Below are 25,406 nucleotides of genomic sequence, written 5' to 3'. Positions count from 1 at the left end.
GGAGGAGCCAGTACAAGCTAGAATTAAACATTTAACAAAGCATATCAGGTTTAATTATTTAAACCATAAATAATGGATTGAAGGAAGAAGCAGTTACTGTGCCTTGCTGGTTTTTTACCATTTTTGCTAAGTCTCAGGTGACTGCGTCTGCTGATGATGATAAACCTCGGGAACATTGCCCATTTATTGGGAGGATGGGGTGTTAAACATTCTTTGACGTTCTACAATGTGACATTTTCTGCATTCCTTAGGTATTTCTATTAGCTGGAAGGAAGCGAAAGAAGAGCAAAACCTCTAATTACCTCATCTCTATAGACCCAACTGACCTGTCTCGAGGTGGAGAGAGTTTCATTGGCAAACTAAGGTAAACATTTAAGTACCCAAGATAGAAAGGTAGGAATATACGTTTTCTTGACAGAATATTCAGGTTTTTTGCAGTTATGATACCTGTACGTTCTGTAAATTAAAAAGGGGGCTTACTCTTAGTTACAGTCTTGGTTATATCATGTGACTCTAGGCCTTAGGTACTTTTGAAAATTTTACCCAAGTTCCATTTTCCATTTTTAAAAGTTATTTAGGTATGTTAATCTTATTGAAAGCTAATGGGACAGATTTCCAAATCTATTTAGGTGCCTACCAATGCAGATATGCACCTAGGGGGATTTTCAAAAGCATCTAAGCAGATTAGATGCCTAACTTCCATTGATTTAAATACCATTGAAAAACTGCCCTTAGGCCCTTTTGAAAATTTTACCCCTGTCTCCTGCCCTTTAATAAAAGCCTTAAACTGCATTGTGATAAATGGGGGCGGGGGAAGCTCCCTTTTATGGACACCCAGCCAGCCAGTTAGCTAAAAAATTCCTCTTAGTAGCTGTTCTCTACTTGCTTTGCCTGTAAAGGGTTAACAAGTCAACAGGTGAAATGAAAGGAGTGGGCACCTGACCAAAAGAGCCAACGGGAGGGCTAGAACTTTTTAAAATTGGGGAAAAAATTCCCTTTTTCTGGGTGTTGTGGTTTCCCGGAGAGCGCCAACTTCCAAAGTTGGGGTAGATGGAGCACCACATTTCTGACAGTTTTTTCTTTTGTTTTGGTTGGTCGGTTAGTTGGCTGGTTTTTTCTTGGCCACTCAGAGGATGCTGAAACATTTTCAGCCCAGGGTGGCAAAACATTTGTTTCCAGATCTGTGTCAAACCAGGTATGGATAGTTAAATGGCTCAGGGTGGAGTAAATATGTTTCACTGCACAGCTTTCTCATGCATGTTGTATGTTATTGCACACATATATTTTAGTTATTTCTTTAGATTTCTAAAAAAATATATACAGAAAAGTACCTATCTATTGCTCTAGGCACCTTTGATAGAACTTAAGAAAACCATCCAACTAAAACAGCAGCTAACTCAACAGAAATGCCCAACAAAACTCAGCCTGATGAGTGTCTTAAGCACCATGCATGATACTCATTATTTAACTCTTTTTTTATATATGATCTGCTTTGAAAATGGCACTGTAGATTAACTAGAACTGTAATACTTCTCTTATATGTGATTTATTGCCTCTTGATCTTGGTAGATTACAAGAATTCTCCCAGCACAGTGCAATAATAGGGACAGTAACTATAACATGCATCTTGTAATATCCTGCCTCCCAGAGGTGCATGTATATTTAGGATTTCAGATGACCACTTTATTTACAGTTAATAGAATATTATGGGTTTTTTACCACTTGAGGATCTGATATGATAAGGGACTAGATTATTCAGGCTGTACTGTCGACAAAAGTAATTTGTCTTCCTGTTTTTTGATAGATCAAATCTTATGGGGACTAAGTTTACAGTATATGACAATGGAGTAAATCCAATGAAAACAACATCAAGCCTAGAAGCAAGTAACCTGCGTCAGGAGCTAGCTGCTATTTGCTATGTAAGTACTGCTCGCAGGCAAAGCCTGTAAGGAGTGGGAGTCAATTTTCAAAACATTGGGCCTGGTTCTCTTCTCACTTACACTGGTATAAGTCAGAATTTGCTCCCTGAACAACTCATGCTCCCAGTTTCAGATTGTCTCTCGGGAAGACAAGGAAACTTAACAGGAAGTAGAGGTAGGAAATGTATTCACATGTACTCCTCGTCTCCAGCGAGATGGCCATCTGACAGGCCCCTCATCTCCAGTCAGAAGACCTCAGAGCTTACAGGGATAGAATGCTTTACACTCCTGTACGCATCTTATGGGAACTGTAGCTGTGGGGACAAAATTACTACCAGTAAAACATGATCAGCAGCAATCAGCAGCAATGGCACCCTGGAGATGGCATCTATGATCCATCGAGTTCACAGGGAGCTGGGCAGGTAGGTCTGCAATGGTCCCTCAGAGAGAAAGAGAGAGTACATGTCTCCCCCTGAAGGAACCAGGAGCATCCGGCCTCTTCCTGGCTCCAGTATGATGTGGACCAGCTAGCCACACCATCCCCTCCCCCCAGCTTGAGAGGGTGAGTCTCGGGCTGTAAGAAACAATCTGTCTGGAGTGATGGGTGGTGCGCTGAATGACCTGGACGATTGTCAGCACATAAGAACGGCCGTACCGCGTCAGACCAAAGGTCCATCTAGCCCAGTATCTGTCTACCGACAGTGGCCAATGCCAGGTGCCCCAGAGGGAGTAAACCTAACAGGCAATGATCAAGTGATCACTCTCCTGCCATCCATCTCCATCCTCTGACAAACAGAGGCTAGGGACACCATTCCTTACCCATCCTGGCTAATAGCCATTTATGGACTTCACCACCATGAATTTATCCAGTTCTCTTTTAAACGCTGTTTTAGTCCTAGCCTTCACAACCTCCTCAGGTAAGGAGTTCCACAAGTTGACTGCGCTGCGTGAAGAAGAACTTCCTTTTATTTGTTTTAAACCTGCTGCCTATTAATTTAATTTAATGACCCCTAGTTCTTGTATTATGGGAATAAGTAAATAACTTTTCCTTATTCACTTTCTCCACACCACTCATGATTTTATATACCTCGATCATATCCCCCCTTAGTCTCCTCTTTTCCAAGCTGAAGAGTCCTAGCCTCTTTAATCTTTCCTCATATGGGACCCTCTCCAAACCCCTAATCATTTTAGTTGCCCTTTTCTGAACCTTTTCTAGTGCCAGTATATCTTTTTTGAGGTGAGGAGACCACATCTGTACACAGTATTCGAGATGTGGGCATACCATGGATTTATATAAGGGCAATAATATATTCTCAGTCTTATTCTCTATCCCCTCTTTAATGATTCCTAATATCCTGTTTGATTTTTTGACTGCCTCTGCACACTGCGTGGACATCTTCAGAGAACTGTCCACGATGACGCCAAGATCTTTTTCCTGACTCATTGTAGCTAAATTAGCCCCCATCATATTGTATGTATAGTTGGGGTTATTTTTTCCAATGTGTATTACTTTACATTTATCCACATTAATTTCATTTGCCATTTTGTCGCCCAATCACTTAGTTTTGTGAGATCTTTTTGAAGATCTTCACAGTCTGCTTTGGTCTTAACTATCTTGAGCAGTTTAGTATCGTCTGCAAACTTTGCCACCTCACTTTTTACCCCTTTCTCCAGATCATTTATGAATAAATTGAATAGGATTGGTCCTAGGACTGACCCGGGAAACACCACTAGTTACCCCTCTCCATTCTGAGAATTTACCATTAATTCCTATCCTTTGTTGCCTATCTTTTAACCAGTTCTCAGTCCATGAAAGGACCTTCCCTTTTATCCCATGACAGCTTAATTTACGTAACAGCCTTTGGTGAGGGACCTTGTCAAAGGCTTTCTGGAAATCTAAGTATACTATGTCCACTGGATCCCCCTTGTCCACATGTTTGTTGACCCCTTCAAAGAACTCTAATAGATTAGTAAGACACGATTTCCCTTTACAGAAACCATGTTGACTATTGCTCAACAGTTTGTTTTTCTGTGTGTCTGATAATTTTATTCTTAACTATTGTTTCAACTAATTTGCCCGGTACCGACGTCAGACTTACCGGTCTGTAATTGCCGGGATCACCTCTAGAGCCCTTTTTAAATATTGGCGTTACATTAGCTAACTTCCAGTCATTGGGTACCGAAGCCGATTTAAAGGACAGGTTACAAATCTTAGTTAATAGTTCCGCAACTTCACATTTGAGTTCTTTCAGAACTCTTGGGTGAATGCCATCTGGTCCCGGTGACTTGTTAATGTTGAGTTTATCAATTAATTCCAAAACCTTCTCTAGTGACACTTTAATCTGTGACAGTTCCTCAGATTTGTCACCTACAAAAGCCAGCTCAGGTTTGGGAATCTCCCTAGCATCCTCAGCCGTGAAGACTGAAGCAAAGATTCCATTTAGTTTCTCTGCAATGACTATATCATCTTTAAGCGCTACTTTTGTATTTCGATCGTCAAGGGGCCCCACTGGTTGTTTAGCAGGCTTCCTGCTTCTGACGTACTTAAAAAACATTTTATTACCTTTGGAGTTTTTGGCTAGCCGTTCTTCAAACTCCTCTTTGGCTTTTCTTATTATACTCTTGCATTTAATTTGGCAGTGTTTATGCTCCTTTCTATTTGCCCCACTAGGATTTGGCTTCCACTTTTTAAAGGAAGTCTTTTTATCTCTCACTGCTTCTTTTACATGGTTGTTAAGCCACGGTGGCTCTTTTTTAGTTCTTTTACTGTGTTTCTTAATTTGGGGTATACATTGAAGTTGGGCCTCTTTTATGGTGTCTTTAAAAAGCGCCCATGCAGCTTGCAGGGATTTCACTTTAGTCACTGAACCTTTTAACTTCTCTTTAACTAACCCGCTCATTTTTGCATAGTTCCCCCTTTTGAAATTAAATGCCACAGTGTTGGGCTATTGAGATGTTCTTCCCACCACAGGGATGTTGAATGCTATTGTATTATGGTCACTATTTCCAAGCGGTCCTGCTATAGTTACCTCTAGGACCAGCTCCTGCGCTCCACTCAGGATTAAATCTAGAGTTGCCTCTCCCCTTGTGGGTTCCTGTACCAGCTGCTCCATGAAGCAGTCATTTAAAGTATCGAGAAATTTTATCTCTGCATTTCGTCCTGAAGTGAAATGTTCCTAGTCAATATGAGGATAATTGAAATCCCCCACTATTATTGGGTTCTTAATTTTGATAGCCTCTCTAATTTCCCTTAGCATTTCATCATCACTATTACTGTCCTGGTCAGGTGGTCGATAATAGATCCCTAATGTTATATTTTTATTAGAGCATGAAATTTCTATCCATAGAGATTCTATGGAACATGTGGATTCACTTAAGATTTTTACTTCATTTGAATCTAATTTTCTTTAACATATAGTGCCACTCCTCCCCCTGCACGGCCTGTTCTGTCCTTCCGATATATTTTGTACCCCGGAATGATTGTGTCCCATTGTTTGCTCTCAGTCCACCAGGTTTCTGTGCTGCCTATTATATCAATATCCTCCTTTATCACAAGGCACTCTAGTTCACCCATCTTATTATTTAGACTTCTAGCATTTGTGTACAAGCACTTTAAAAACTTGTCCCTGTTTATTTGTCTGCCCTTTTCTGATGTGTCAGATTCTTTTTTATGTGACTGTTTATCATCTGATCCGGCCCTTACATTATCCTCTTCCGTCCTCTGCTCCTGACTATAACCTGGAGATTCTCTATCATCAGACTCTCCCCTAAGAGAAGTCTGTGTCCGATCCACATGCTCCTCTGCAGTAGTCGGCTTTCCCCCATCTCCTAGTTTAAAAACTGCTCTACAACCTTTTTAATGTTTAGTGCCAGCAGTCTGGTTCCACTTTGGTTTAGGTGGAGCCCATCTCTCCTGTATAGGCTCCCCCCATCCCAAAAGTTTCTCCAGTCCTAATGAACGTAAACCCCTCCTCTCTACACCATCGTCTCATCCACGCATTGAGACTCTGAAGCTCTGCCTGCCTACCTGGCCCTGTGCATGGAACTGGGAGCATTTCTGAGAATGCCACCATAGAGGTACTGGATTTCAGTCTCTTCCCTAGCAGCCTAAATTTGGCTTCCAGGACATCTCTCCTACCCTTCCCTATGTCATTGGTACCTACATGTACCACGACCACTGGCTCCTCCCCAGCACTACACATAAGTCTGTCTAGATGCCTCGAGAGATCTGCAACCTTTGCATCAGGCAGGCAGGTCACCATACGGTTCTCCCAGTCATCACAAACCCAGCTATCTACATTTCTAATGATCAAATCTCCCATTACTAACACCTGCCTTTTCCTAGCAACTGGATTTCCCTTCCCCGGAGAGGTAACCTCAGTGCGAGAGGCAACTCCAGCACCATCTGGAAGGAGGGTCCCAACTATGGGAAGGTTTCCCTCTGCTCCCACTGACTGCTCTGCTTCCCTGGGCCTTTCTTCCTCCTCAACAGTGCAGGGGCTGTCTGAGCGGAGGTGGGACAATTCTACAGTGTCACGGAAAGCCTCATCAACATACCTCTCTGCCTCTCTTAGTTCCTCCAGTTCCGCCACCCTGGCCTCCAAAGTCCATACGTGGTCTCTGAGGGCCAGGAGCTCCTTGCACCGACTGCACACATACACCACCTGCCCACAGGGCAGGTAATCATATATGCTACACTCAGTGCAATAAACTGGATAGCGCCCACTGTGCTGCTGGGCTTCTGCCTGCATTGCCTCCTAGTTAATGAAAGGGTTTTTAAAAGCAAGAAGTTTTGAATGGAGTTTAGTTTATAGGTTTTAAGGGGACTAAAGGGGTACAGATAGAGCCGACAAGGGACCCCAGCTCCCTTCCCGATTCCCTTCCAAACTCCCTTGTGAAACTCCCTGTTAGCAGCCCCTGGCACTTCTGCGTGGCTTTATAAAGCCCTGGCCTGTGTGAATGCCCCGCCCACTGATTAAGGCTCAGCCAATTACCAGAGGCTTCTAGCTTTCAAACCTTCCTTTGAAGCTCACAGTCTCCAACTGCCAGCCACAGCACACGGTCCTTCAAACAATCAACCAACCAAACAGACTGACAAACACAAGCTCAGCACACAGCAAGTAACCCCCAAACACAAACAAACACACACTACAGACAGTCACTTACCCCACAGATGCTGTATTTGCTCCTCCTTCACCTGGAGAACTCCCTTGCGAAACTCCCTGAAAACATGAAAACCGAAATGAGGGGCCCCTCCACTTTCATGGGCATGACTCCAGGCAATAGGGTCAATGATATTACCAACATTATCATGGTTTTTTTTTGTTTGGGCGTGGGGTTGGTTCTGTCTTAGTGCAGATGACACAACACATTTCCCCCACCCATTAACCCTCCCCTTCACTCTGGTGTCTGGGCGCTTCACATCCACCCCTTCAGATTTTCAGCAAACAATGCCTTAAAAATCATAAACTCAAGCATTTGACTTCACTTTATATTTAGACTTCAGTTTCACTATGACATAGAGGCACTTACATGTCTAGTGAATTATTTTTACTGACTTTTGTAGTGTGGCATTCCCTGTAGCAGAGCAACTGATCTGCTGCTGCTAGCTGGGAGTAGGAGTAAAAAAATAAAAACTTTTTATATGTATTAAAAAAGAGAAATATGCAAATGAAGTGATATATAGCTATAGTTATAAAATATGCAAATTGAAGCACTGTATCATTTGCATGGAATCACCAGATATTTGGACATTGCAGGTAAAAACCCCACCGTAGTCAATGGAGTTAGCGACTGCATGCATACAACTAATGCAAGTGAGATCAGAATCATACCCACTGTTTGGTGAGTTCGGATAAAACAGATTATTGAGTTTGCTTCTATGCCTATTACTAGATCAGTGTATTTAAAACTTACAAGTATATATAAAAAAATTACATAGTTAAGACTATTACTTGTTCCGCTGATTTTTTTAATATTTCAGAAGAAAATTATTAGATTTGCAAATGCACTCTGACCACAGCACAAAAGAAGATCTGGATTTGATTTGATTTGATTAATGACACTGCCTGTTAAAGTAAAGGTTGTTTGTACTGATTGCAGCACAAATGCAGTGTAGTAAAGTACCACACAGATTGTATTCAAAACAACTTTATCCTAAGGCGACCTTTTAAATTCCAGCCTTGGGTTTCCCTTGATGTCAGATGTGAAACCCAACTCCCTCTTAGTTCATATTGATCAAGTCCCCCTTTGGAGAAAGCTGTGCCAGCATCAACCAGCATACTGAATCCAACCAGCATGCCTCATTTTTCCAAACAAAATGAGACTGGCAAGAACTTCGTTGTTAATTGTAAGATGAATGCACTGAAATCCCTAATAGTGGAGCTCCCCTGTGTGTTATGCTCCAAGTACTATGGCTGAAGTAAGTGCAAGGGCAAAGTAATTGTACTCTCACCACAGATAATTTTATCGTGACGGTAGAATAGTTGATTAATAAATCTTCAGCAGCACCTAAAGGCCAATTTCAGAATAGCTGTGCTTTTGTAAACGTATCTGAAGTAAGATTTTAGTGAGATGCAGAGATCTGGCTGTATGCTTAGCAGCAAGACTGTTTGCCATGCTCAACACTTACCATGTTAAGTTCTGAATAGCACACAATTCAGTTTGCTCCAGACTCAGTAAGTTGGGTGCTAAAATAATTAAAAAAATCTGATCCAGTTTCCATTGTAGTTAATGAAAAAACTCCCACTGACTTCAGTGGATGTTGTTTAGGCTCTAAATCACTTGCACAGTGAGGTACATAGTATATCTTAGCGTGTTTTGATGTAGTGAGAGTTTTGGCCTTGTGTGTGATTCAACAGTAAATAAGTTCTACAAAAAGGCACTCGTGTGTATATGTAGTTCAGATAGGAAGGGAATGAAACCAAGGAAAGACGGTGGATATCATCGATTCAATTTTTGCATTCCCTATAGAGCTATTTGCATGCGAGCAGTTGGGGTGTATAGAACAAGGATTTTATAACTATTATTGTAACAAAACATATAATAGCCCAAATTTACACTGTGTTTTAAAAGATGGAGTATGGAAAAGCCTACGCTCCATTGATTAAATATATGAATCACCATTATACTATTCCCAGGAACAACACAATGGTCAGGTAAATGGCAGATGATCCATCACCTAAACACACAGGAGCAGCTCTTCAACTGATTTAACTCACTATAGCTTCCATAAAGTCAATTGAGCTATTGTCATTTACAGGAGCAGAGGATCTGGTCCACAGATCCTATTTTTGAGCTCCTTTGCACCGGTGTAGATCAAGTCTGTATTACAGTAAATAGAGTTACAGTGGGATCAGATCAGATTGTGGTCTGTTTTCCCCAAATAGCACTAGTCACAGTCCTGGAATAAAAATGCATTTATAACAAAATTATTGGGTGGAAAAGAAAGATGGAGGAGATCTGGGAAATTGACTTTATTTGGATGATGATATGTTGGGAAGTTCTGCGCTTAATTTAAGCTCCTTTTCCTTCCCTACTTGCTTTATTTATGTATTCCATGTTTATGCAGAACTGAATTTTAATGATGCAGCTTGATGTTGGCAAAATGATTACATCCATTGATATACACATTCATAAAGCCTTTTAGCGATTTACTCATCAACGGTATAATTTACAGTGTGAAATCAGTACTTTCCTCCCTTCAGTTCCCTTTTCATTTGGCAAAAGCATTAATTTTAATTTTTACTAGAAAGTCTGATGAATATGTTACTGAAGTTTCAGGGGAATAATGTATTCTTGTTGCGAGTAATGTTATACGGCATTAGTGTTTAACTCCAGCTTTCACAGTCTCCAGCCACATTGGTGTCTCAATGGATTGCATATAACACAACTCCAGCTTGAAAAGAAATGCTCAAGACACTGAATAGAAAACCAGTATTGTCAATAATTAGTGGAAGATAAGCCTAGGCACGAGTTTCTTCACAGAAGTTGGCTCTTGCTGTGTTATCTAAGCTCTCTCTGGCTTGTGAATGCTGTTGGCACATCTATTAGTTTGGGTCTCACTATTATACAGGCATCAAATAGAAATTCCCAGCTGAAATGATGACCTTTTTCTACTCTGTCAAAGACCTTGACAGAAGCATTTTGTAAAATAGGCAGAAAGCTTTCAATTACTGTCCTGGAGACATAAAAATCCATCTGTCTCTTCTGTACCCAATGGGATTTTGCAGGACTGGTAGAATGGTAAGGAATGTTTGTTGAAATAACGGGGGTGATATCAGAAATTTGGAATATGACAAAGGCTTCATCTGCAGGCAGGAATTTTAGGCCTACATTTTCAAAAGTGACTATAGATGTGAGGTGCCTTAATTTTTGGGTGCCCAACTTGAGACATCATAAAGGGCTCTGTTTTTTTTTCCACCCTCAAAACTGTAAGAAAAATCAGGCCCTTTCTAGGTGTTTCCAGTTGAGTACCCAAAAATGAAGCATCCAAACTCAAGAGTCACTTTTGAAAATTCTATGGGTTGAGCTGCACATGCCCTAGTGTAAATGAGGCTCTTGACCAGGTTCTGGTGTCTCCCTGGAGTAGCTGAACTGATGGTAAAGCTTGTCACTGACTTCAGTGGGCACAGAGAGAGGCCCCCATGGAGTGATTTGAGAATCCCACCTTTGCAGTTTATTGCTCCTTGAAGATAGAAGAGGGTGGGGGAGGATAATAGGTCTAACGACAAGTAGGGACTGAAAACAGAAATCAGACTATGGGTCTATTTTGATTTTGGCACTTACCTTTTGAGAGACTCTCGGTTACCATGACGGTGGGCATGGTTAAAACCTGAATAGATAGAGAGCACATTTAATACGAAATACAATATTTTGCATGGACATACCTGGCACCAATGTTTTTTTTTTTCTCTACTGCCTCTGCCTCTGTAACTAAGAAAACCTGCCTTCATGATACCATGTTTGTTTGTTTTGTCATTCTCATCTCCAAGCCTACCATATTTGAAGACTTTACAAATCAAACCAACACTAACAGATGCTAACATTGGCAGTTCTTCCTCTTTTGCTTTTGTACTGGCTGTAGAATGAAAGGAAGCTAGGTTTCTTTTTTTCCTCTCTCTCTTCATTAAAATGTGTGTGCGCATTTAGCGGTTATGAAATGATAACCGCAATTTATTGTGATAACTAGTGGTGCCCAGGCATTCTGGTTATTTCATATGTTTTCAGCAATTAATGATTTTTTTATTTGCATTAATATACTGACAGCCTGTCCTAGAAGCTTTGCCACAGAGGGCTTTATGGCAGACTATTATATTTCCATTTTTCCTGTTATCAGAACTGTTAAGACAGAGAGGTTGACAGTGCTGATGAATGCAGGCAATTCAGATGGTTTTTGAGTGGACTCATAATGGGCTGATGACACTGCTTTATCCTCTGTGCTAAAGAAGTTAACTTCCAAGATTAAAAATAAGAAGCATTACAAATACTTTTTCTAAAAAATTTTTAGGAAACAAATGTCTTGGGATTTAAAGGACCTCGCAAAATGAGTGTGGTCATACCGGGAATGAATATGGACCATGAAAGAGTTTCTATCCGACCACGTAATGTAAGTTACAATATGTCTCAACAATTAAAATTACTTAAGGATGTCCTCTTTCTCCCAGATTGGTAATGTTTCTACTTCTGAAGGGTTGGATGTTAGAGATTTGCTCTGTTTGTACAGCACCTAGCACAATTGGGTCCTGGTCTGTGGCTGGGGCTCCTAGGCGCTACCATGTTACAAATAATAAATAATAATACATTTCAGAGATTAGCTATGGACTAGGATTTTCAAAGATGCCTATAGGATTTGGATGCCCAATTCCAATTAAAATACTTTACATTCTTTTGTTTTGTTTTTATTTGTACTGTGATACTGGAAGTTAAGGGTGGCATTAAGGAGATAAGGTTGAAGTTGTTAACCCCCTTTCCCCTCAGAGAGTGCTAACCTGAAGTTTGTGTGTGTGATGTATGCAGGAACATGAAACGCTTCTTGCAAGATGGCAGAGCAAAAATACGGAGAGCGTCATTGAGCTGCATAACAAAACTCCAGTCTGGAATGATGACACCCAGTCCTATGTTTTAAATTTCCATGGTCGAGTCACACAGGCCTCCGTGAAAAACTTCCAAATTATTCACGATAATGATCGTAAGTGTAGATCACCGAGCTAAACTGATTAGAAACAACAACTTGTTTTGTACACACTATAACACTGATTCTATCCTGACAATTCAGATCAGATCGTGTTTTACACCTACTGGGACAGATTTTTGCTGTGCTACCTGTAGGGGTAAAAGTTGCTTTATGCCACCTTTCTACTCTCTGGATTCTAGGCTGCTGCAGAGGCCAGTTAGTGCCCGCCCCCCAGTGTAAATTGAGCAGCACTGCAGGCTATGCTAATTTACAGCAGCCTCCTCCTGGCTACCTATGGACTGGGCAACAACCCAGAATTCCCTGTAGCAGTCAGCACTGTGCTATTCCCTGGCCTGCCCCAGCACACTCCTTTACATAAGGGCCTGCATTAGTCCTTTGCTGGGGAAATTCTGCTCCAACCATTTGTGGCTTTCTGGCCCCTCTATGCCCTCTGGGTGCACTTGGTGAGTGGGGGCCAGGATCTGCCCCATTATGCACTCTCATAACTCACAGGTGTAGATGACTCAAGGAAGATGCAGATGTATTGGACCAGTGTCTTGTCTAGGACAGTGAGGGTGCTGAAGGCTTAGTAAGATCAACATTGTGACTTGCATCCGAAGAAGTGGGTATTCACCCACGAAAGCTCATGTGGCAAAACGTCTGTTAGTCTATAAGGTGCCACAGGATTCTTTGTTGCTTATTGTGAAGATCATGCATGGGAATTGTCAGGGCCAGCCTCTGAGAGCTATATGATGTTTTAAACATTTGCCAAGGCTTCTAAGTGACACTGAAATTCACACTGCACAATTACCTTTGCAGTGTTTCTCGGTCAAGTGTGTACAAAGGCAGCACAGTTACACCCGTACTCATCCCCTCTCACACTCTTTCTCCCAGTCCTCTTTGTCTGCCTGCCTGCCTGACCTTGCTTCTGTTGAAGTCAATGGGAGTGGAATTGGATCCTGTCTGGTATGAGTGAAATTATCCCCTGTGCAGAGCGTCAACCCAAGATCTATGCACAGATCTTGTGTTGGCCTTCTACATGGAGGTGAATTTCATGCTTATGAATACAAGGGAATAGCAGCCCAACTTTTTTTTTAAAACCCGTTGGTTACCTGGCTGAAATGTTAAAAGAAAACACACATAAGGCCTTTATTCCTGCAATTTGTCCTCATTCAAAGTGTCCTCATATGAATAGTCCCATTGAAGTCATGACTACTTGTCTGAGTACATGTTATAGCATTCAATCCATCTATCATAGGGTTTGGGGGGGCAGTGGATTGGTATCGAACACACATTTATTTAATAGGGCTGTTGTCAAAACTAACACTTTTATGACTTTTATTACAGCTGACTATATAGTGATGCAGTTTGGCCGTGTGGCTGAGGATGTATTCACCATGGACTACAACTACCCAATGTGTGCACTACAAGCCTTTGCTATTGCCCTCTCCAGCTTTGACAGCAAATTGGCTTGTGAGTAAACAGGAGAGGTAGAGTCTCCACACAGCTGAGCAGTATGCCACAAGGGAAAACAACATGATTCCAAATACTCACTGGTATCATTTATGGTTCATAGAAACCAGGCCAGGTAAAATTAATTTTTGGAAGGACCACCATATTGCTGGGGAGAAAATAATTGGAATCTTTTAAACATTCAGGACATTCAGGAAATATTGTTTTATCTGTTATGTATTTTTCTGGAAGTGGCATCAAGTTTCTGTAAATAAAAGTCCTGTCTGATATTCTTAGCTATGTTATGGAGAGGTGCCATGATGTACCAGACCATGGCTCAAGTAACACCATTCCCAGTGGTGTGTCTTTTCTAAATCCATGAAAGCTATCTTAAAAAAAAAGTCTGTTTTTATGTTTAAGAAGTATTCAGAGGCTGTAATCAGACCTCAAGCTTGTGTTGAATACTTTGAAGTTCACATCACCCGACACGGAAGAAAAGATCACCAAAAAAGATGCACTTTTTGAACAGACGAGGATCTCATGTAATATAAAACCAAGTCTAAGGGTGGAAGACCTATATTGGACTGAACTTGATTTGTTGCTATTATTTATGTGGAGGAGCAGGGTGAGTTTTAATTATAGTAGGAGAAAAAGGAGAAGTAGACAGCACAAAATAATGTTGCACAAGTCACTTGAATTCTAAGGTGTCATTTTTTTATGTTTTAACATCTATTTGCTTTTAAGTTCTATTTCAAATGAAAACCTATTGGAATTCTAGAAAGGGGGAAAAGACTCTGAATGCCAGCATTTCGGCATGCTGGGTCTTGGGTATTGTATCCTTATATTTCCCTATATTAATTCAGATACATATTTTGTGTCAAGTGATATAAATATTTGGATAAAGATCGCTTCACAGAGCTGCATCATTATTTTAAGCCAGTTGTGTGAATGACTAAGGAAAGTAATAGAAATAATATATTAAATTATTCCGGCCTTTTCTGATTTACATTTTGGATATTGAGTTTTGTCAAATCTACGGTAACAATTTTCATATTTATTTCTCATTGTAAAAGTGCTTGAAATCTATTTTACATTATAATGTAAAAGTGCCAGCTACTGAGCTAAATTCTTCTAGGCAAATATATAGTGTACATTACATACAAATTAGGTTCATTCAGGACATACAAATTGCTTAAAATAGGATTTTCTTTTGTTTAATCTTTTCTGATAGGTCTGGGATATATAAACAAATATCATTTCAAAATACAAGCTCTCCACTCAGCTTTCTTGCATTGCAAACATCTCAAAAGTCATCAAGGAAAGACTTTAACTATGAGAAATGAATAAAACCCCATTTAAAAATAATGGAGATCCTGAGTCTTACTTCTGTTTTCCCATACAATATTACTACCCCAAACTAACACACAACAGTTTATCAGAAGAGCTTTAAATATTAGAGTAAGATTTTATACTGTGCTTATTAAAAAAACCTTTTTTATCCTTAATAGCATATTTACATTATATAACCACAGATTATATAATAAGAAAATGAGATCAGATCTACTTGTCTCATAGCTTCCAGTCCCTGTGTGACTGTAGGGGACAGGCCATCAGGACAGGTTGTGCCACTTGGACTGTATGATTTCAACTAATAAGATAAATATGTTTTATTCTGTACCTCTGCCTCCAGGTCTCATTACAGCTATAGGGACAAGGAAATTCCAGTGGACAAATGTGCTTGCAGTTGGATTGTTGTTGCTTAACTTACAGTTTTTGATGAAAGTCTGTTTTAGAGGGAATAAACCCATTTCAAATCCCATTGATGTCAATGGAGAGAAGCCTCCTGGCTTTGAGGGGGGTTGTTCACCCCTGGCCCAACCTATTGAATATGTTCTGAGAAATGGCAGAGACTGTCCCTTTTTTGAAAAGACTGAAGACAAAGAATATTTTCTTCCTGTAGTATAAAATAAGAAAGAAAGAGATCTCCTGATCTGAGATAAAGGAGCAGTGAGTTCCTACAATGAATGATAAAAATGGTAATCACCCAGGATTTGCAGTTTTCATTATTCAGCACTTTGCTAGTATGAGACCCCAGCAAATGGGTGTGGTCTCCTCTCTGTCAGCTGTTGAGTTATTGCACCAGACCTGAGGCGCACTCTCAGCCCCTGTCTATTATCTGATTTTGAATTTTAACAAACAAATGGTATTCGTGTTACTATATGACAGCTCCGAAGCTAACTCAGTGTTTCTAGTACTAGCTAGAGTTTCGGTTCAGCCCATTGCAAAGATAGATACAATTTGCTGAATTTGGATTTGGTTTGGATTTCCAAGCTGTAGAAGGTGCTAGAATCTGAAGGTTTGATTCTGGCCATCTCCAATGATAATTATATGCCTAGAAAATGGCATGTAGCATTGCCATGTACTTCTATCTACTTGCAAAATCCACTCAAAAGAACAGAATGTCTTAGTCCATTTTCTATTAATTGGATGAGAAAATGGCCTGTATATTACACTAGAAAGAGTATTGACTCCAGTCTTCCTAATGTTACTTCACAGTACCATAAAACGGTACTAGCTAACTGCAAAGGGAAATTATCTTTACAGTAGTCACTAGAAGATGAATAGCTTGTATAAAGAAGGGTCTTTATCACCGAGAGCACCCCACATCAACAAAGAGAATAGAAAACATAAAAATTCTGAGACAACTGACTCAGCAAGAAACACCAGCTATGAGTATCACCCCAACCTTTGTGATTAGGATTTTCAAAGGAGTCTACAGGAATGAGATGCCCAAATCTCATGGCATTTTTTGTAGGAGTTCACTCTGGTGTCCTTACCCTTGCCTGAGGATTGTAAAGCAAAATGCTGTGTTCTGTTCATGCACCCGACTGCCATCTTTTGCCCCAGATGTGGCCACATTTCGGTGGTGACATAGCTATTTTGTGAAATGTGTGCGACATTTCTGGATGAAAGACAGTACTACATATGAATATTTTTAGGTTCTAACTCCTCTCCCCTCAAATCTTTCATTCTTGCCATCTTGTTAAGCATACAGATTCTACCTAAACAAAGCACAATATATGGGATTGCATAGATCCCAAGAAAGTAGATCGTGCCTTGCACAATAAAAATGTATTTTGTAAATATTTTCAAAGGTATCTGCCTTCCCAGATAACCTGTTCGACAGGTCTCCAAACTAGGCTTGCAGGTAAAAGAGTGCTAGGACCAATATCTTCTGAAATTCCTTCATATCAACATTTAACAGCACATAAACCCTGGCCTTTCAGTATCACAAATAAGAATAATAAGAACAATATCAAGTCATATAATTCCCCTACAGTGTCCCAGTGAGAATTTGGTTAGAATTGACTTCATAATGTTTTAGCTGTAAGTAGTGATGATTTAATCTTGCTTCTGTTATTAATTTTGGCAGGGAGTCATAAAGAAACTGTGCCTGAATGGCTTATAGGCTAATATCCTACTCTTTAATGTGACTTCTTAATTTAACTTGTCACTTTAACAACTAGATTATTGACATCAAATCATTTCTTCCTGGCCTATATCTAATTTTCTTCATCTCTGAAGCTCTACTACTCTTGCTCCACCTCCTCTCTCCAAGCCCATTATCTTTTATTCTAAGATGTATAAGCCACAGTGCTTGTTTTGGCAATATCATTCAGTGAATCAGCTGAATAGCACCATCAGGTGCGCGTCCAATGATGCCCCCACAAAGGAGAGCTTTATGGGGGCTGAATTTGGCCCTTTGGCTTTACAGTGAAGTAAGTTAACACATTAAGAGGCAAGTGGATACAAAGAGCTTGTCTGAAATATAATCCAAATTTCAGTGATTTTAGGAAACACGGTAACAGCAGTTTCCAAGCCAGTGGCAAATCAGTGGGCAACACTGTCCAGAAGCCTGGATTTTCTGTTATGAACGTTCTCTTTGTAGGGTTGTCTTATTTGTCCTTTTGGTAAGGTTGAAAGTGATTCTATAAAACGCAACATGTCAGTGCTGCTAAACTGACCCCACATCTTAGAAGCTAACCATCATCCCACTCCGAGGGAATGAATGTCATTTAGAAAAAAAGAGGTTGGGTGAAGCTTCGTCGCACAGTAGTAATAACTAGGCCTTTATTACAAAGTCTGAAACCACGGAAATCTACTTAAGTGTCTTTCCAATTTATTTCTGCATGACTCACTTATTTTTCAAGTTACCTTACAATAGTATTGATATCTCCAGCCCATTGTGGTTGCATAGCACCATAAACGAGCACTGTTCTCACTCTAGTAATACACTTCTATGTACACTCTAGAAGGGGACCCATAATAAAATCCTATAAGTCAACACCCCAAACTTTAAGAGGGTCTGGAATCTTATCAGGGCTCTGGAACCAAATTAATGCTGACCATTCTTTGTATAATGCTGAACCAAAGCCCTGGATGCAAAGCTTCTGGCCCATCTCTAGCTTTTGATGAATGAATTTTCAGTGAACTGCAACCAGCATAGCCATTATGGGTGAGATTTTCAAAAGCGCTCAGTATTGTACCCCAATGAAAAATCCCGCCCTGTATTTTCTCTGCCAGTTCAGCCCAGGGGTACAGAAAACTTTACTTAAATAGGTCCAATGTGACCTCGTGCATTTTAGCAACTTTTCATAGCATTAATTTATTTGTTTTGCAGTAGTGACCTGCTGTACAGAGTCAGTGTAGGAGACAACCCTTGCCCTGCAGATTGGTACCAGTAGATTTAGTCTTTGATTATAGAACAGGATAGGACAGTCTTTCTTCCTGATCCTGCAAAGAGCTGATGGACTCTTAGACCTAAGTGATGCCACTGATATTTGGCAGGTGCTCAGAGATACAGTCAATGGATCTCTGCACAGCATCAGAGTCTGCATCTACTAACCTTTTGCAGGACAGGAACCTGATGCTGTCAATTTCTAAACTGGCTGAAAACACATGATCTTGTGACTCAGTAAGAAAACACATGTACAATTTGTACTGAAGTAGGCTCATGCCCGTAGAATACCTCTTCAGATAAATCTGGATACCACATTTAGTAGAATGGCACACAGTGGCTCCCCTTATTAGAAGTATGGGTTGATTCTCAAATTTCTTGTCAAATCTCCATAAAGGACACATTTGTGGTTACTGAAAAAACATTGCTCTCCATTCTCATATAAACATCAGTTTGGCCTTAGATCTTTCTGCAGATGAAGACTATACATGTTATTACACACCATTGATTCTCCCCTAGCTAATCACACATGAACGCTACAGACTCCTCCCATGCACACTGGTCTGTGAAAATACAGTCCGTCCGTTTGCTTCTGCCCCACTAAACTCTCTTTTAGATTTCCTAATCAGTAGCCACCTAAAATTGTTTTGTTGCCTTTTTAGTGTTTGCTTTGATATTGCAGTTGGCTGATGAGGAGAAAAAGATTTGTGAAAATACTTTCCAATTTGTTTTTGTTTTTCAGAAATTTCAAAATATTTTGCTCTGTGTATGCTGAACTCCAGCTCAGTAGCTGACACTCAAAAATACATTTGAGTTGGAAGAAATTGCATTAGTACTTTTTAAAACATTGTATTTTATTGAACTGCCAAGGGGGTATAAATAATTCTTTTTAGATAGGTGTATGTTTGTCAGAACCCTTACTAAGGAGACTTGAACTATGTGAGCTTTCTTGAAAGCCTGTTTATTAGATACAGTGTACTGGTTTGTCAAATTGCTTTATGTAGATGATGCACGTAAGAAAAGTTGTTAAATTGTTGAGGAAAACTTTATACCTGCTTTATAATTTGGTTGGCCAGTAACTGTTCTAATAATTGCTACACAATGAGTATGTTTTATGTAAAACTACAGTAGCCCTTACTCACCAGACCTTGCCTACACATAAATAGGAATTTTTTAAAGCCCTGCTTGAAAGTCTGACCCCACATATCCTGAGAATAACAACAGGTTATGTTGCATATGTTTGTTGATTGCACACCATTTGGAAAAAGACAAAATCTGTATTAAAATTGGCCTAAAGTTGTAATGTTATCCAGTAATTAGAGCACATGACTGGGAAGGAGGAGTACCTGGGTTTTAGTCCCACACTGACTCACTGTGTGTTTTCGGACAAGTCACATCACCGCTTTGTGCCTCGGTTTCCCTATGTGTCAAATGGTGATAATTATTATCAGACCATCTTCCTCCTTCTGTTTTGAGGCTTAATCAGTTGAATGGTTGGAGACCCTTGGATGGCAGATACTATTTATGTGCTAAGTCTTACATTTCAGTTGATATTGCTGGAAACATAAAAGTGTGAATTATTATGTGTTACCCAGGCAATTTAGAGAAACTTATTAGCTAATGAAATGGTTGGGTAAAATCCTTATCCCATTAGAATCAATGGGAGTTTTGCCACTGAAAGCGAGGCCCAGGCTTTCACCCTCAGTGTACCCCTGATTATCAAATGAGCAGAAAAACAGAGTCAAAGATATTGAGCAAACAATGTGATACTGTTTTCCTTTTTTCAAATTGATGTATAGTTGTATTTTAGTATACGTTTATAAGTCATTATAAAACCAGCATTCCTGAACATATTCCAGTGACTCTTTTAATCATGTTGCCTGTTTGTCCTTCATTCATATGGAAAATCAGGCACTTACTGTTTGTGTGGCACGTTGTCTTTTGAATACTTTTTGTCTGAATCAGCCATTAACAACTGTTGTTACCACAGTCAGTCTGTCTCTGGTGCATGTCTGGTTTAAAAACAATGGGCCTTGTATGAACTATGACTGACCTCTTACCTGTATGGGATATTTACAACACAACTTGCTTCTGATGTATGAACATGTAAATGCTACTTCTCCCTTTTAGTTATCCTTACCCAGGGTTGTGCAGGTCATTTAGGAATGTCACAAGTAACACTAAATTGTAAAACAAACTTTCCCAGGAAAACAGAATGAGAATGGTAAATCATATTTACTTTTTAGTGTTAAGACCTGGTTGATCATGAATATTTGTGTATATGATGAAATCATAAGGAAATTACTTGCTCAGAATGTCTGTTTGGAAGCTTCTCTTGAGGTTTGGATCTCATTTAAGTTGTTCAGAAAAACTTTAAGGCCCTGATCCTACAACTGGCACTGTATTGGTGGGCCCCTCTACCCAGCCATTAACTTTGGCCACAGCAGTGTGAAGGCAGCTGCAGGATCAGGACCAAAAACGTAAAGACAGGGTGTTTCATAACTGCCTAAGGGAGTTAGGAGCCAAAGTACCAATAGGATTTGGGCTCCTAACTTCCTTAGGCACTTTTGAACCTTTCCCTCCAAACCACTTACTAAAATCACTGTATTAACTGCTAACAAATGCACAACTGCAAGATCTTCTTAGTCCCATTTGATTCTTCAGGCGATTCTGCACTCTCTCAGATACAGATACTATCACTTTATCCTACATTTGGCCTTGAGCCATGGGAAAAATCACTTTATTTGACCAGTCATTTTTGTAATGCAGAATACCCCAACACATAAGAAATGTGAATGGATTTTTGTTAATAGTTCTGCTTTAGGGACCATCTACCTTAGAAAAGTAACAGTTGAAACATGTTGGTCAGACATGGCTGTGGCCTACCCATCTTACAACAGGACTGTTTCTTCCCAGTATGGAGTGGATAGAAGACATCCTAAGGCTTGACATTAGCCAAAAGCCTGTTCCCTAATATACAAAGGATTTCCTGTCCACCCTAGAAAGAAGAAATCCTATTATAATATAGTTTAGCCTCAAATGTCTCTAAATGTTGTTATTTTTCTAGCACAGAGGGTGGCCTTACTTAAAACATTCCCAAAGAAAAGGCTAGGGCCCAGATAAAGCTGTGATTTCTGTGTAGATACACTACCTGGGTCCTACTGAGAGAGAGTTGCCTTTGCCAGCAGCTTTCTTTGCCAATCTGTGCAGATACATTTTGGATGGTAGTCAGTAACTGTTTTAGGGTTATACTAGTGGAGTTACCTCTGATTTTCTCCACCATATAGGCTCAACATTTTGATGCGCTGTCACTTCCTTGGGACTGGACATTAGTATTTCCAATGCTAACTATAGATGGGTTTGTAGTAGAGCTGGTCAGAAAAATGCAACATTTTCATGGAAAAAAGGGCACAATTTCCACTACATTTCTTCTGGACCTCCGTCCACCCCACGTTTTTGACCGGCTCTAGTTTGGAGTCTTAGTGGTTGGCATTAGGAAAAAAAAAAGCTCATTCAAACCAAAACAAGGATTTATAGATTTCATCACAAGGGCTTACCACCTGTCTGGCTGATAACTGCTACTTACCAGCAGTCCAATTGCTTGCAGTGGGATGCACTCCAAGAAATGTGAATCCTGATGACCAGGAATCACTTTGGCAAATCTTTAACTGCATCACAGGTTTGTAAACTCATCTGATCATACTCTTCTTTCACTGAAAATTTCCTTTTGTTATGTTTCTTGCAATAGTGTTCCATATATTTTAGGTCAGTTTCTGTTATTAGGCCAATAAATGTCAAATACAGTTTCTGTATTGTGTTGTGGTCTCTCCAATATAATGTAGGTCCTACTTTGTCTCCCCCCGCTTATGAATTAATGATAGTCGATTGTCTTATAGAGGTTTCTCCATGGTATGTGGGAGGAACTAGAAAATAATAATGCAATTTACCAATTAGGGCTCTTCCCATTCCTTCGCCATTGTAAAAAATCTTCCATGTTGGCACAATTTTTTTAAATTGTGTGTTTTGTTTTAAATTGGGGCCATATTATTCTCATGCAGAGACTTTAAGGTTGTCTTTGTGTAAGTGTCTGGAAATGAAAGGCTGCTCAGTAAATAAATTAAATCAGGCCAGCCAACTTCTGCTTAATAAGATAACACTGGAAATTATATTTAGTTCCTAACCCTTCCCGTTTTTTCCAAGATTTAAAGTACTTATGTTGAAAATACAAACACATCATTTACTATAATTCTTAACTTCGAGTCTGGGTTCAGGTGGGGACATGGCACCAGGATACCCTTTTAAAAGATTTATAACAGCTGAGTTCTGGGGGCAGATCCTCAGCTGCTGTAAATTGTTACTGCTCCATTGAATGGTGCTAGGACAATTGACATCAGCTGAGGATCTGCCCCCCCCCCCCGAGTGTGCTATATCTGTTTTCAAAACCATTGACCCTGGTGACATTTTGGAATAGTTAGGGCAGAGAGTGAGGCTGTGTTTCTACTCGGTCTCACTTCAAATCATCGCTTACAGCCTTAGTTACACAGGCTAGTTGAATCAGTACATTTCTGGTTTGGAATCCCTGCTGTTCATTCTTCATCCAATTCTCTCCTGCTTCAAGGTGCTGTGAGTTAAGCTTATCTAGACAGGACAATACTGTGATTTGTGTCCATTCAAACTGATCCAACAGGACTTGAATTTCCTATTTCAGATACTAACAATGAATGGCTGGTAAACAATCTATGGCCAAGAATTGTCTGTAGAAATTGGTTAGCACCTAGTTTTGATCAGAGAATACATTTGTGAAAACTGTAAGCTGCTCCTGGAGAATTCATCAATAGAATTAAAGAGGCTAAGTTAAATGAATAAACTGCCGTAAAGTAAGCGTTCAGCTCTTCCCCTCTTTCCATATTCTGGCTCGTCATAATGGAGGGGATTGTCTAACTCCACCTCCCTGATTCTCTCAAGAGTGAATATTTTGTGACTACTTCTAGGAGCATGTTGAGTAAGGCATTTGATGCCCGTCATTGGTGTTAGTTAATTTGCCAGATTGTACCTTACGCTGGTACAATTCAAGGTAGTTGAACTTTAAAGCCTGGATCGTCTCTGATCAAGATACACAAGCACATTTTTAAAATGGATTCACCTTTCTCTTATGCTCAGTTGTGGCAATTAAGATCTGCTAGGCTGCCCTGAATATTGATTCCCTAAGACGTATTGTCCAGGCACAGCAACAGGTCGCTAGGGACCCTCACCTCTGGTGGTGGCGTCTTCTGGTGGCATGACAGAGCCAGAATGTGATAATGCTCAGAGCAAGGCGTAGAGCATACCAGTATACTCGGGCTTTACAGTGGCTCCATTATGGCAGAAACATCTGTTTAGTTTTAACAGCTCATTGGAAAGACCAATATTTCCTTTTCTCCCCCCCCCCTTCCACCCCCGAGGGATTTTAATGCCCACAAAGGACCCTGATGTCATTCAAAACAACGGTCACTGTGTAAAAAAACCACTCAGCATTTCACAGTTGATGGTTAGTTATCATTAAGAAATGCAACTGCTGAATTCTCAGCCATCATTCTGCTACATCCTGTGCATGATTCCTTTTTCATGCTTTCTTCCCACTCTACGTACAGTAGCTCATTTTGTGTGCCAGTGAGGCTGCTGCAAAGATGTGCATGGAACCTTAACAAAAATGAATTATATTGCATTAGAGATATAGGTTCTCTAATGGTAAGGAACAGCTTCTCATGAGAGGGAACCAGTTTTGACTGGTGGCTCTTTAAGCATGCTAGCATGTTCAGTCAGAGTTCTGTATTGACGTGCTGCACACCACTGCATATATGAACACAGAAACTTTAATCACAGCTTCTCCGAATGGATTTCTTTGTTCTTTCTAATTCCAATGGTTTCAGCCTTCTGGCCATCTTTTCCTAGAAGAACGAAGACACAAACTGAGGAGGGTAGTTACAAAGAACCTAGGAAGTAAGAAGGAAGTCCTTGTACAAAGGTTGTACAGTTTCTATTGCCAGTACACCACTCTGTGTACAAAATGAATGAAAGCCAGTCAGTGAGTGAATAATTGTCAATCAGTGTGATTTCTGTGTGAAAGCTTTGGCATACCATTTATTGGAAACCCTTTCTCGCTAATAAAAGACATCCTCATCTATTGGATGGTACTAACAAGGAATAATGGAATCATTGGTGGGACGATGTCATGTTAATCAGAGAGAGTTTGGGAGCAGTTCTCCCTGTACAAATTGTTTCTTTATCTGGTTAGTGAAAAAGTGTCATCTCATGTTCAAAGTTTGTACATACTTGTTTGGATTCCCCCAAAGCCCATTGGAGTAAATGAGATTTTTCCCCTGACTTGGATGGACTTTGGATTATCCCCTGTAGTGCACCCACATACTTGTGTGCCTCTAGGAAGATATCCATGTGTTTTTTTTTCCCCAGTTTCTAAACTGGGCTGACCTTAACTTAGAGAAATCAAGCACTACAGGTACTTGCATAAACACTGTTTAAAATAAATTGGACATAAGAGACCAAATTTAGCATTGAAGTACATCCCCTGAAACCCAATTAAAGTCAAAGGAGTTACACCAAGAATATGTCAGTGCAGAATTTGGCCTGTCCTATGGAATGTGCCTTAAAATCATGAGACCCTATATTTCAACCAATGTGATGTATAATAAAACGTATACTGTAAGTAGTTGTGCATGCTGGAAAAACTAGACCTGTCACACAGCCATACTTTTCAGAATAATATCTAATAATCTAATTTGCAGAGCAATTGCTAAATCACCTAGGAAGGTTACCTGAGTGATAAGAGATATAAATAACAAACTAACAAGCCTTTTAGCTCCATATTCTAAAACTTGAATGAGGAAAAAAATAAATGTTTGGCCTTTAAGTTTATTTTGTTGGCATTTTAAAGTATAAGATGTGTATATGACATTTAAACAAAGGATTTCTTTCAAAAGAGACTGATGGGATTTCAGTAAAGTGACAAGAAAATAAGGGCTCACCTGTGTTTTATATGCACATTATAAAAAGAGAACACATACGTGCCCTAAGTAACTTTTAATGTGTTGTTTTTCCAACATTGCCCAATATGTTTTATATAAAT

The 25,406-nt window shown here is 39.9% G+C and overlaps 1 protein-coding gene across 11 annotated transcripts in view; it reads left to right on the top strand.

The window, feature by feature from the left end:
- The window catches only part of TUB (TUB bipartite transcription factor), a 269,551-nt gene extending 249,275 nt beyond the window's left edge, over positions 1-20,276 (top strand). For all 11 annotated transcript variants that reach the window (XM_039535024.1, XM_039535028.1, XM_039535025.1 and 8 more), the window contains 5 exons: positions 252-364; positions 1,805-1,919; positions 11,428-11,526; positions 11,937-12,108; positions 13,441-20,276. In XM_039535024.1, the coding sequence (XP_039390958.1) occupies positions 252-364; positions 1,805-1,919; positions 11,428-11,526; positions 11,937-12,108; positions 13,441-13,574 (633 nt within the window). In that variant the 3' untranslated portion in view covers positions 13,575-20,276. The remainder of the gene's footprint in view (positions 1-251; positions 365-1,804; positions 1,920-11,427; positions 11,527-11,936; positions 12,109-13,440) is intronic.
- Positions 20,277-25,406: the final 5,130 nt, after the last annotated feature.

The sequence above is a fragment of the Mauremys reevesii genome, linkage group 4 (assembly GCF_016161935.1).
Source record: "Mauremys reevesii isolate NIE-2019 linkage group 4, ASM1616193v1, whole genome shotgun sequence".
Lineage (NCBI taxonomy): Eukaryota > Metazoa > Chordata > Testudines > Geoemydidae > Mauremys > Mauremys reevesii.
Note: the sequence above shows the minus strand (reverse complement) of the source record. Positions and strands in the feature narration are given on the sequence as shown.